Source organism: Halichoerus grypus, chromosome 1 (genome assembly GCF_964656455.1).
Source record: "Halichoerus grypus chromosome 1, mHalGry1.hap1.1, whole genome shotgun sequence".
Classification (NCBI taxonomy): Eukaryota; Metazoa; Chordata; class Mammalia; order Carnivora; family Phocidae; genus Halichoerus; species Halichoerus grypus.
Window position 1 is genome coordinate 85,458,656 of NC_135712.1, and position 13,800 is coordinate 85,472,455.

The 13,800-nt window shown below is 37.8% G+C and overlaps 2 protein-coding genes across 5 annotated transcripts in view; one reads left to right on the forward strand and one right to left on the reverse strand.

Annotated features, from left to right (window-relative positions):
- The window catches only part of GNB4 (G protein subunit beta 4), a 57,129-nt gene extending 47,445 nt beyond the window's left edge, over window positions 1–9,684 (forward strand). For all 3 annotated transcript variants that reach the window (XM_078068902.1, XM_036115913.2, XM_078068910.1), the window contains 2 exons: window positions 3,320–3,536; window positions 5,455–9,684. In XM_078068902.1, coding sequence (XP_077925028.1) covers window positions 3,320–3,536; window positions 5,455–5,561 — 324 coding nt within the window. In that variant the 3' untranslated portion in view covers window positions 5,562–9,684. The remainder of the gene's footprint in view (window positions 1–3,319; window positions 3,537–5,454) is intronic.
- Window positions 9,685–10,098: 414 nt separating this feature from the next.
- The window catches only part of MFN1 (mitofusin 1), a 31,480-nt gene continuing 27,778 nt past the window's right edge, over window positions 10,099–13,800 (reverse strand). For both annotated transcript variants that reach the window (XM_036115909.2, XM_036115910.2), the window contains exon 18: window positions 10,099–12,194. In XM_036115909.2, coding sequence (XP_035971802.1) covers window positions 12,113–12,194 — 82 coding nt within the window. In that variant the 3' untranslated portion in view covers window positions 10,099–12,112. The remainder of the gene's footprint in view (window positions 12,195–13,800) is intronic.

Sequence of the window (13,800 nt, forward strand, 5' to 3'; positions counted from 1 at the left end):
TTTTGAGTGTGACAGAATGCTGTTACCAATTTTGCGCAGGAGAAAGGCATCAATGGGGACTGTCCTGTACAGAACGGGACGTCTGGTCATCCTGTATCTTAAACGTAGACTGTTGGCAAGCCGTGCCCCATACGCTGAGCGTTGTGATTGGGTGTTCTGCGCTCGGTGGCCTTTACTGAGTATAGCTTCTGTTTCGGTCCATGGTAGAGAACAGGTTTAACCCATACATGCTGATAAATGTATGTAAATGGTACTGTTGGACTTCTGCAAAGGAACAATGTAGAGTATCTTGCTGGCTGTTACAGTGGAAGAAAGTGGTCAAAATCATAGCCTCTAGGTAGCGGTAAGGGTCTGGTGAACCTTTCACTTGCTTGAGGGCCTTCTTTCTAAACTTCACTGTGGCCTGGGAGGACTAATGATTGGATCCTTGGTAGATAGAGGAAATGGTGGCTAGAGGTTCCTTAGCCTTTTGGGAATTTGAAAAGGAAAAGCAGTTCCTTGTTTTTGATGTGGAAAAACCATCTCCACTGGGACCAGGCTTGAACCATCCTAAAAATCATTAAAATAAGAAGTACTTGCATTTCTGAGAACCTGTTACCCTGTTAGCACTGCCTTCCTCCACCATCATCCTGAGTGTGGGGGAGCTTCTTAGCAGTGAAAACCCTGGAGGCATTCTCATTGTATTAAGTAACAAGACAATAATACCATCACCATCGTTTCAATTGTTCGGAAACTTCCAGCTGGTATAGTTGGACCCGAAACTGAAAGAAAAGCTGAATTAGAAAGTAGAAAAAATATCATTATTTGCAGGTGATAGAGTCTGGCTATCTAGATATCACAAAGAGTTCAGTGTATTTTCTGGGCGACAGAAACTTTTAAAATCAATAAAATCAATAACTGTCTTATATACAAACCCCAATAATAACCAGGTGGAAAACAGAAAGGAAGAAAATCCTATTGGGAATAGCAACAGAAATTAGGAAGAGGCATACATTAGCAAGAAATGTGTAGAATCTTTATAATAAAATTTTGTGGAAACATTTTTTTTTTTTTAAATCAATATTCCTGGGGCACCTGGCTGGCTCAGTCAGTAGAGCATGTGACTCTTGATCTCGGGGTTGTGAGTTCAAGCCCTTTGTTGGGCATAGAGATGACTTAAAAATAATCCCGGGGTGCCTGGGTGGCTTAGTCAGGTAAGCGTCAGCTCTTGATTTCAGCTTGGGTCATGAGATGGAACCCCACCTCGGAGCCTGCTTAAGATTCCCTCCCTCCCCCCACCAACTCTTGCACTCGCTTTCTCTAAATTAAAAAAATAAAATCTTTTAAAAAAATACCATCTTCCTGAATGAGAAGACTGCATATTATAAGCTAATCATCTATCCCTCAAACTAATTTTTAGGCTTAATACAAATTTTAAATAAAACCCACATGGAGGGGGGGTGGCTGGGTGGTGCAGTCCGTTAAGTGTCCAACTCTTGGTTTCGGCTCAGGTTATGATCTCAGGGTCATGAGATTGAGCCCTACGTCCAGGGAGAGTCTGCCGGGATTCTCTGCCTCTCCCTCAAAAAAACCCAAGTGGATTTTTTTTTTTTTTTGAGATGAGTCAGAAGGATATGGAGAAAAGAAACTTGATCAAATGTCTGTGAAATTGAAGTGGGGGGGGAGGAGAAAACAGACTGATTTGAATCAGAGTACCATGAGTATTTTGCCATGCCAGATAGAAAAATTTACTATCAAGTTAGGATTTTTACAAAGTGTGGTACAGGTACAAGAAAGGGTAGACAAAACTAACATTTTTGTGTATATTAGTTCAGTGAATTAAAGATGTAACAAGAAAATCAGTAAAATGATTAATCAACAGCTGGGACAATTACTTGACTATTAAGAAAATTAAGTTAGATCCTTATACTGAATGCTGTATATCAAATAAATCCTGGATAGATAAAAATTAAGATGTGAAAAATGAAATTACTTTAAAAAGGAAAAAGAGGGGCACCTGGGTGGCTCAGTCGGTTGAGTGTCTGCCTTCTGCTCAGGTCATGATCCTGGAGTCCGGGGCTTGAGTCCCATCGGGCTCCCTGCTCAGGAGGGGGTCTGCTTCTCCCTCAGCCCCTCCCCCCAACTCATGTTTGCACTCGTGCTCTCTCTCTCTCAAATAAATCTTAAAAAAAAAATAGAAAAATATAATTGAACATCAGCTAATAAGCCTGAGAAAGGACCTTACTCATTAAAACAATGGAAGAAATCTCAAATGGAAAGATAAATTTGACTACATAAAAATGAAATATTGCTTTATAGTTTTAAAAAAGAAAACTATAGGGGTGCCTGGGTGGCTCAGTCGTTAAGTGTCTGCCTTCGGCTCAGGTCATGATCCCAGGGTCCTGGGATTGAGCCCCACATTGGGCTCCCTGCTCAGCGGGAAGCCTGCTTCTCCCTCTCCCACTCCGCCTGCTTGTGTTCCCTCTCTTGCTGTGTCTCTCTCTGTCAAATAAATAAATAAAATCTTTAAAAAATATATCTGCAGACTCTAGGAATTCTGATAGCAATTTCTTAAGACCATTTATTGACAATAGCATCCAGATTTTGGGTTTGTATTTCTGACTGCTGAAATGTCTCTCTCTCTCTGTCAAATAAATGAAAAAAAAAAAAAAATCTTTAAGAAAAATAAATAAAAATAAAAAACTAAAATCTGTAAAAAAAATTTCTATTTGTTATTCCTACAAATCAAGTACTAACAGCATAGTAGAAAATAAGCAAAGGTCGTGAAGAATCAGTTCACAAAAGTAATACAGATGACCAAAAGATACATGAAAAAAAACTTAAAAAAAAAAAAAATGTTGAGTAGTGCTAGGTTCTGAGAAAAGGGGATTCACAAACTAATAATGCATAGTTTACTCCTAGCTTGACTTTATACCCAGCCTAACTGGGATGATTTATGTTCTCTTCTGTAAAATCTTTCCTATTTATTTCTCATGATGGGATTTTGGAATGTTTAAGACAGCACATATATAAATTCTGTAAACAGTAATGTTTGATTCAAATCTTTTAATAAGCCGTATGGAGGAAGAGAGCCAGTCTTTAGTGAGTACTTGCTCTGTGCTGACCCATGGACCTTGCATGTTAATTCATTCCATCCTCACCAACACTCTGAAACTCAGGCCTGAAGTGTTGAAGAATTTTCAGGGCCCAACGTTTCTCACCTGGGAAGAAGCCAGGTTGGAGTTCAAATCTGGATCTGTCTCACCCAGAGTCTTATCACACTGCCTCACATGGATTTTATAGACTTGTGTGGAATAAATGTGTGTTCCTTTGCTTTTAGTTTTTCCCAAGTGGCTATGCCTTTGCCACGGGCTCTGATGACGCCACCTGCCGGCTCTTTGACCTCCGCGCAGACCAGGAGTTACTGCTGTACTCGCACGACAACATCATCTGTGGCATCACTTCCGTGGCTTTCTCAAAAAGCGGGCGCCTCCTGTTAGCTGGTTATGATGACTTCAACTGTAACGTGTGGGACACGCTAAAAGGAGATCGTGCAGGTTGGTAAAGAGGTCACGGTAGCTTTGGATTTTGTCAGGAAACACGGGCAGCTTCCCCGGACACCTCGCAGCCGCGGGGAAGGGCACCCTGGCAGTTCTCGTCCGTGGTCCATAGTGACGTTCCCATCTTGTAAAGGGCAGTGACATCTGGTTCTAGAATATCTTCTTGTTTGGTAAGTTTTGCTCTAAAGATGAACAGTGAGTCTTAATTCAGTGTGGAGTTTCTTCTAACCTGACAGGAAGCACTGTAACGGCTGTGAATCCTCTTCCTTCTGGAGCGGATCCTGTCTGGGACAGGACACAGCCCCCCTTTCCAAACCTCAGCCCTGAGCTCTCCCCCGTAGCTGCCAGAATACTAGTGAGTATAGCAGGTCACCGCGGAGACTGTCAGGAATAACAGCTTGCACAGAGTGATTTTTAAGTATTTTTTAGAATCATTATTATGCGTATGGAATCACACAGCTACATGGCTTGTTACCAAAACAGCAGTCCTCTGGCCACAGCCCCTGTTTCCTGTTCCCAAAGGTAGCTCCTAAGTATTTACTTCCAGATCTTTAAGTAACATGCCTCTCTTGCTATTACTTGATTTGGGTGCGTGTGCGCACTCCCACCGTGGTTTATTAGTATCCACACTGGGGAGCGGTGGGAGAGTGATGGTAAAGCTGGACCCTCAACAGACACTGTCTGGAAGTTTTAAAACAATTCGAATGAGTCATTGATTTTTTTTTAACTTCTTGGTGTTCTCTGTTGAGGGTTCAGCTTTAACATCTTTCCTCCCACCACAGCCACATCCTTCCTATCTTCTGTTTCCCATGTAGAGTGGATTTTATTGAGAATGTCAGTCAGTGTTTACACAATTAGGACTTTTATTTAAAGAGGTCTTAGGTGTTTTGCCTGGATTGAATCAATTAGTATCCATAACTAAATTAGAATGTGTGTGTTTTCCATAATTTAGCATATGCTTGAGTTAGTTTTGCTTTGCGTACAACTGCTTGTTTTCAAGTTGGCTCAACTGGATACGTTCACAGTACAATTGAATGGCGACTTGTGAGTTGCTAATTCATTTTCCTTTCCAATGTGACTAGGAGTATTTAGTCACAATGCTCATTTTTTGTTATTTCAACCTGTAATTGTACATTTGCCTGTTGCCAAACATTGCTGTGCCGGATGTACTCCAGAGAATATTAAGAGACAAGATTATGTTCCTGAAGTTGAGTGAAAATGATTTTGCTTCATTATCTGGAGATACTGCAAACTCAAACACAGTTTATTAAAGAAAAAAATTCTTGAATTTGATATATTCCAATTTTTCTTATAGATCTTCACATTTCTCATTTTCCTTGCAGTTATTTGGGAATATTCATTTTATCCCGTGTGGTGATCTGAATGTCAAATGAATCTAACTTTTACAAAACTAAAACTAGATGAGTTGGTTATAACCAAAGTTAGAATCAAAACATCGCAGTGTTAGCTGTTTAACAGAGCAAAGTACATAAACTAATTTGGTATTTTTGGAAGTGGTGATGTCAGGCAACTTCGTTCTTAACATCCTTACTGTTCTTGTGGCGAAAGACTGCTTCACTGAACTGCATGTGGAATTTTGTTTTGAAAACAGCAGTGGCAACATCTGTCGGATCATGAGCTTTAATTAGAGATGTAGAATGAAGTATACATCTCTTTTCCTGGATATAACCAAGCGTGACTATAAAATATTTCAAAAGTGATAAGCATGAGGCCGATGTAGGTGTCAGAAATTCATGTAATGCCAAGAATTGTATTTTGCTCACATATCGAGCTACCCCTGGCGCCCAGGCTCCCCGTTCAGGTTTTAAATACGCTTCTAGATCTTTTATGCATATACTTGTTTAATTCTGAAGGTTGCCTGTTGTTAACTTTTTACTGAACTTCTGTTTTTCAGGTGTTCTTGCTGGTCATGATAACCGTGTCAGCTGTTTAGGTGTAACAGATGATGGCATGGCAGTAGCAACAGGCTCTTGGGACAGTTTTCTTAGAATCTGGAATTAATAGTGCGTACAGGTTTTCTGTTCTCCGTTGCGATCTGGAGAAATCAGTGCTGCAGCCTATCGCTGTGAGAAGAAAATTCTACCTTATATTTGCAGGTGAAGATTTTTCTATTGAGATTATTATATACAAAAATATTTCAGTAAGCTACAAAACAAGTGGGGAAGAAAAAAAAAAGGCAGGGGTGCTTGCTGAGATCAAAAGGACCAGTGCATTAACTTGAGGAGTTGAGCTAATTTAACCTTCATGAATTTTTGCTTGTACTCAAATTATTTTCTTTGTGTAGGACAGAATGTACACATTATAGCCGTTTATCATGTTTGATTGTGTTTGCATTTTTTAAGACCTACATTTTTAACTTTATACATAAGAAATACCACATTTTTGAGTTTTGTAATGGAGGAAGTAGGCACAGTAATAGATGGAAGTGATCCCATATGTATGTGTACTTATGTTTGAAGAAGGTCTCCTTGATTTCTGACCTTTCTTTTTAATCTAAAAGAGCTCCTGGTTGCTTAATGTTTAAGAATGCTCACAGGCCTAGGTACCTCTGAGGGCAGTCCCTGTTGAATATCATTAGTTTCTGGTGCATCCTTTGCCATCCTATGAATTTAAATAAGTGCTCATTTTCAGTCCTTGGAGGGGGAGATAATCTGAAGGCCAGGGGATCGAGATTTCATTCTGAAATTTTAGACATACATAAACTCATTATATTAATAGTTAGACAGCAGTAATTGCATAAAAACGGTTCTTGACATTTAAAAAATCTGGTTATGATCAAATGACACTTTGAGTAGCCCTCTAAATAGTTGGGCTTTCCTAGTGATGTCATATTCTAGAACTGAGTTTGTAGGGCACACTCATTATTTCAGATTAACGTTTGGATTGTCCTTGCATCTGAAGAATTCTCCCCAGTGTTCTCCGTTGATACACATGTAGATGGGAAATACGTGATGGCATTATGTTGTTGAAAAAGAAGCGTTAATATCTAACCAGTCACTAGAGTTGATTAGTTAGTGTAGTGAGGTCGCTTTATGAATTTATGTTCAAATAGTTTATATTAATTCAGATTTTATATTATCTGTGACTTAAATTTAAAAAAGGAAATATTCAGACTTTTTGCTCTTCTGTACTTCTGTAATTCTTCTCTTGGCACAAAATAATGGTTTCTAAGTGATTTCGCAAAAAAGAATGCTTAGATCCAAGTGATTCCACTTTACAGCCAAAAGAAAAATTCCAAGAGCAGTCTTTAAAGGAGTCAGAGGAAAGTACTAAGCAATTCCTGTTTGTCAATGATATAATGTGTCTATTACTAGAATGCCCCTCCCCAATTTAAACAAAGATACTTTTCCCCTATAACTAAAGCTAAATGATTGACAATAGAAGATTTGGTCTTGCTTGATGGTGAAGTCATGGACTATTCTCATATATAGAAGTGCATTATTTTTGTAATTTAGTGAACCATGTTCATTACTATTGAGATAGGTCTCAACTTATGATCACATGTAACCCTAATCTAAGTACTCCCCAAATTTCACTTGTGAATTTTCATTTTTATATTGTGAATGTGCTAGTAAGTGCATCAACTATAATGAAGTCTGTATCAGTTTTAAGATAGCTGATAATAAAAAGGAAATGGGTAAAGATTAAGATATAGGACCAAAAAATATATATATATATTGTAGATGGCAGGCATGAAGGTGTATTTATAAACACATACAAGATTTCTATGAACTTTTTTTGCAGTTAATGTTTGTGGACTGTCATTTCATAAAGAATAGCTCTTTGAGGTAAGGCAAGAATATTTTAAAGGAACGTATTCATTTCCCAAGAAGGTGAGGGTTTGCCATGTAGTTCAGCAATTCATTCCAAAATCCTGTTCAAGAAAGCACTCTGCCATGTGCAAAATAGCCACATAATGTATATATGAGAGTATCTCTTCCTCTTTGAAAGTTATTCTAATAACAAGATAATTTTGTCAGAGAGGCACAGACTACAAGAAAATCCATGGTCTTAAGCATGTTGTTAGAATGAGTTAGTCTTCGTAGATAAGCTTAAAAGCAGTTCCCATAGTTAAATGTGTACTAGGCAACTAAGACCCAACCACTGTTGTGGCTATATACATATGACCAAATGGTGACCTCATTACCACATTAACTTACTATCTAAACCTTTGCTCTCTAGTAATATAGGTTCCAATTGCTAAATATATTTACTTGCAGTTTGAGTTCAGCTGATAGTCTTAAGTGTTGAGCGTAAGACTTTTAACCAGTAAGAGTAATATAGTACTACTGTACAGTTTTAAAGAATTCGCATCAGGATTGTTGCATTTACCTGGTGCGTGTTTTCTTTTACCTTATAAGAAACATTAAACATAATATGCCTCAGCATGTTTATTTATAGATTCATTAATCACTTCCTAAAGAGTGGTTTTTTCAGATCTGGCAAGAATAATTTAAGAGAATGTATTCTTTTCTAAAAAGAGTGATAGTGATTGCCCTGTGGATCTGCAGATCGTCCCAAAAGCTGATAGCAAAGACCTCTCCACCTTGATGGACAGGCAGGCCTCATTTTTGGCAGCTGTATTAGAGGTTTAGACTGAATATCCAAGGCCCCTCCCTCCCTCACTCAGATTTTTCTAGTTTGGATCCCATGGTCCCATGCACCACACTGAGTTCATCTTCACAGAGGCAAAAATTTGGGCTTAGTATTTCAATTTTAAGAGTCTAATAGGCCATTCTCCTTATTTTAATGTAGACTCAGCTGAACTGATACTGCATGATGATAGTAAACTGGTATCCTAGACATATGGATGTAGGTGCTTCTGGAACGTGTTAAGCAATTTTAAAGTTATCTTGCCTTCTCCAGGTGACAATGAAATTTTTATTGCTAAAATATACCGTGCCAATATTATAACTGGCCTTCTCCAACAGTATTGAGGTCTTAGACTTAGTAATTGTTATTAACCTTTTTAAAAGTGAAAACATTCAGGGAAATTTATGCTTTGGTTACTGTTGAATGTTTCACATTTTAAATTACAAGCAAGTGAATACTTGTGGCTTATCTGTTGATGTTTAAACTTATGGAAATTGATTAAACAATCTTCTAAATGGGCCTTCTTCTAAATGGGCCTATCATTTTCACAATATTCTCTCTAGAATCTTAAGGGTATAAGTCATGCTTAAAAATTTTTGCTTTTAAATCAAGTACTGTGTTCAGCTTCAAATTTCCCTTTTGCCATTGTGGAAAGCAAAATTTTAAACTGTTAGAATTTTTTAAAACACCCGCAAGGTTAGACCATCTTTCTTGTGAGAAAGAGTAGCACAATGAAAAAAATAGGTATTTTAAATTAGATTGTTTAGGTGTATTATGTTTCATATTTACTAGTTTTTCCTCCTGCTCATTTTGAGTTGCCTTAAATTCTGTGGTATATCTAAAAATATTGGTTACAATAGGTACTCATTAAAATGGTTTGTAGTTGAATGTCTAAGCTAGCAGTGCATCTTTTAAAAGTTTATTAGTCACAGATTGATGGTACACCTTGTATTTAGCAGATTTGTTTGCATGTTGATAAAATTTCCTAAGTCTTTTTTCTTAAATCCAATTACTGATCCTATAAAATAGTTATAATGCAGCATCATGAAAAACCTGGTTATGTGTTTCAGCTGGTGTTAAGTGTTCCCGACAAAATCTTACATCATATAGTATTTATTTTTTAACTGAACTTCAGTGATACTTGGTAGATATTTTAAGCCTTTTGTCTTTTACACAATGGTGCTCTATTGTTTTCAAAGCATCTGAACACTTGGATTCGCATATTCTTATCCAAAGCCATCCACATAGAAGTGGGTTTTTAAAGCTGATTAAAATGTTTCTCTTCACCTACAGTGGTTTCTACAAACTTGTAGCCAATTGACTTTGAATGTCAGTAGTAGGACTATGGGCAAGGTGAACGTAGATTAAAGCTCATAAAAGCTTTAAGCCAAACTATGGACTTGTACCATGATTTAATAGTATTCTTGGATCTTTCTTGCACAGTGACTCATTCCTTTATTTGTACAGTAGCTCTGTGAAATGTTGCTGTGAATTGATATTGTAATCAATCAATAAAGTGCTTTTAACCAGATTTCATGTAGTGTGTTTTTATGGCTCAGTTGGTTAAGCATCTGCTTTCAGCTCAGATCATGATCCCGGGGTTCTGGGATTGAGCCCCGCATCGCTCAGATTCCCTGCTCAGTGAGGAGCCTGCTTCCTCTCCCTCTGCTTCCCCCCACCCCCACCCCCTCTGAAATGAATAAATAAAATCTTAATCACACTAAAAATTAAGCCTCAGAAGTAAACTCGAAGCCTTTTTCCTTTCCTTAACCTACTCCTTACCACTATGAATGCTACCTACTGTTAAAAGGCTACAAAGTGACTGCGAGGGAACTTCCTTACTTGGCTAGGTGCATGAGCCAGTCTACCCAAGCTACTGTACATGCCTACTGCAAACATGAAGATTAAAACTCACTGCCAGTATAAATGCTACATGTATCAACTATCAGGCAAACAAGTTTTATTTTCACCTTGCATACTTATAAAAATGTAGTTCTGTAAAAAGTTTACGGTTATACAAAGTTATAAATAATCCTGCAAACATATATAGTAAACCATCAAGTATGTGCAACAACTTTGAACTACAGCTGTGAATTACATAATTCCTGTATAATTCATGGGCTTAGAGGTGCAAAGATCTCCAGGCATAAAGGTTGGGTTTCATTATTTTAGTGCTACACTTCCAACATTCATGCATTTTCAAACTGGATCAGGTGGAACTGCATTCAAACTGGTATTGCAGGACTGACTGTAGCTTCACTCTACCAGAATCACTATTCCAGTAGTTCTCCAACTTGAGTGTGCCTCAGGATCACTGGACAGCTTGTTAAAACAGGCTGCAACACTACTGGATTCAGTAGGGCAGGGGGAGACCCTGCAGTATGCACTTCTCAGAAGTTCACAGGTGATGTACAGTTAATCCAGGGACCAAACTTTGACAGCCACTGTACTACTACTAAGGAGGTGATACCAAACCACTATGCTAGTTCAAAAAGTTCAAGTACTTTCACATAAAGATTAAGGTCTTAAACTTGTAACCTAAATTCACAGTACCCCGTCTTAGACATCAGTTTTTCACGTGGCAGTTGCTACCTAATTCCATTTGTTGGTAGCTTGTACTATTTTTTGGTTATAAAGCAACAACAAAAGCTATAAACTAGTTTTTGGATTTTAATACTGCATCCCAGTATCTGATCTGCATAAAAATATATTTTTGAAAGGCTTCTGTGACCTAAGTAATGTAATTTTCTCCTTAAAACATCCTGGAAAATAGTGCTGCACCTGCTATGAAAAGACTGAGTAGCATCCAGGAGCCTTAAAGGCACAAGAAAGGAAATATTGAGTATTATGGATATAAAAGAGCCTAACATGGTATTGCTCTGTGGAGAAGCAGAAACCATCCCTGGCCAAATGCACTGTCGTCATGCATCTCACAAGCATCTAGATGCTGCTGCTTTGGTGATCCTCAGACTACATTTTGCGTAGCAAAGCCCTAGAATGCCATTTTTTATGTTTCCAAATAAGTTTCTATTAATTTTTACACAGAAACAGACGCAGTACTTGAACTCATGAACATTTCACTGTTAAAAATTTAGTATTAACAGTGCCCTGGCAAATTCATTCAATAAAAATAAAGGCCACCCAGGGGGACAGTCCAGCAGTATCCTTGGCAAATACCTTCTGAAGAATAACATTTGTTCATGACCATAACCACCGAAAATTCAGAGCTCCCATATCTTTGGCTATTTTTATCAAACTATTCCTAAAACTGAGATAGAAAGGTTTCCTTGCCCTAATCCTGGTTGAAGCGGAAAATGTTTCTTTAGAAACTATTCAGACCCCGATACTTTTATGAGAGACTTTATGATACCAAACCTTTATACTATTTTACATCAGTTTTAATGGGAAAAAAGAGGGAGTAAAAACAGTGTATTAGTGGTTTACATACCTGCCAGGACGGCAAAAGTGACTGTAACTTGCATAAACAATATACTCAAGAACATTCCACACTCCTCCTTGATAGAGCAATAGTTTATAAAACAACAAAAAACAAATGACTATTCCCATTAAGGTAGGCATCAAAAATTAGTTTTAAGATGAAAGGAGCATTCTCTAACTCCTGGATGCCAGGAAGCAGAGTTTTTCAGAATCAAAAACAAAGAGAGCCCTAATTAAGAACAAGGCCCCACCCCTCAGGGGTCACATAGTTGGTTCTGTTGCTTTTAACTAATTCATCATTTTTAACACAATTTAGCCTTTACCCAAAATTAAAACTAAAAATACATCATAACACTCTTCAGAAATGCAAACACCCTGAGATAGATCATTACCAGAATCTACACAAGGATTTGCAATTTAGGTACAGTTAGTATAATTCATATTTAAAGTCATTTCATAAACAACTGTTCCAGTCTTCCAAGTTCCATTTTCTCCTATGATGATCACCAAAGCAATCTCTGTTAAGATTCTTCTTCCTTGCTTGAATGTAGAAACTGCTTAGTAAAATTCTCCAGCTCATTTTCAAGTTGAACAGCTTTATTTCTAATTTAAAAAAATGAATAAAACACCAATCTAATTATCATAAAAGCCAATGAGAAAAAAATGCATTCCATCCAATCTTAAGAAGAAAATCACTAGTCAGGTGCTGCTATATTTATCTGAACTCAGATTAAACTATTATCAACCTTTTAAGAATATGTATATATGCTATTATAGCTTTGCTGTAAACAAAGAATCCAATGTCCAGAACTTTAAAAAGGTACACTGAGATAAAAATCAAAAACTTAAGAATGAAAAGCCTAAGAGACAACGGAGTCCTGTTACCTTACATGGGAGTTATATTCTAAGTCACAGTCCTTGAATTCCCTTTTAAGTTAAGCACATAGTGTAGAATAACATTTTCTGTATACATAAAGTAGCTGTCAGATGTCAAAGGACCATGGTATACCAAAAGTTTTTTAATACTAGAATCATACCTGATGCAGCCAAATACCCTAACAAGAGGAAAACAGGAACTAACACTGACAGAGGAACACAGACTGTGTCTCCCATTCTCACACTATGCCAGGGCACGCACATACTTGAATGAGCTGCTCTCTTTTCTCTCGGTCTTGTACTGTTGCTGGGTGCATATGGTCAAGGTCATATGAGTTAATGTACATATGGACTCCACTGTATGCTTCTTCAGGCAACTCTCCTGAAGCATGAGGTAAATTAAATTTTATCTGAATCTCTGAGCCTAATCTAGTAACAATGGAGATTCTAAACATTATGGTATTTGTTATTTTAAACTTTCCTGTTAGGAAAAGGATTAGCAGATCAAAACTATTCATACTTACCCAAGTCAGTCCTGTCAAAATCAAAAAGCTACATAGGTGCCAATAGTATCATTTACATTTTACTCTAACAAGATGAAACACTACTAAAAAAAACTTACCTAAGTAAAAAAAAAATTCTACTAAATTTGAAAGACTGTATTTGAGATGATCTAGCTTAAAACAGGCGGAACGGAATAATGAAATTTACTTGGGTGTGTTTGTATGTTTAAGGAGGTTGGGGTCTAAGTGACAGGCAGTTGTCTTTTCCAGAGATTATGAAATTGAGGAGCGATGACAAACGTCACTGCGGATCAGATTAAGACACCGTGGATAGACTCGACTGCACGTTTTTTAGATGTATGTCCCAAAATTTAGCTCAATTTGGAGACACTGCAAGTTGCTCTTACATGGGCAACTGTATGTAGCACACGCCCTGGTAAACGGCAGCAGGAATTAACTGACGCTTACTGATACTTGGTGAGCTAGCTAAGGGGTAAAAGCTGAAAGTTAGGAACTACCAAGAAGTAGTCACCTCATGTGACACTCCTGGTCAGGTCCCCAAAGGCAAACTTTACTTAGACTCCACAGAATCCATGAGAAGTCAATATTAAACCAAAGAACTGCACATGTTAGGATACCTTGTTTACTTTTGTTACTTCAAATTTAAGCACACCCAACAGTCCCCCAATGAAAATGGAAGTTAAGGGTCTTGAATACACAGGACTAAAAACTCGCATTTTGGGGGCGCCTGGGTGGCTCGGTCAGTTGAGTGTCCAGCTCTTGGTTTTGGCTCAGGTCATGAGCTCATGGGTCCTGGGACTGAGCCCCCC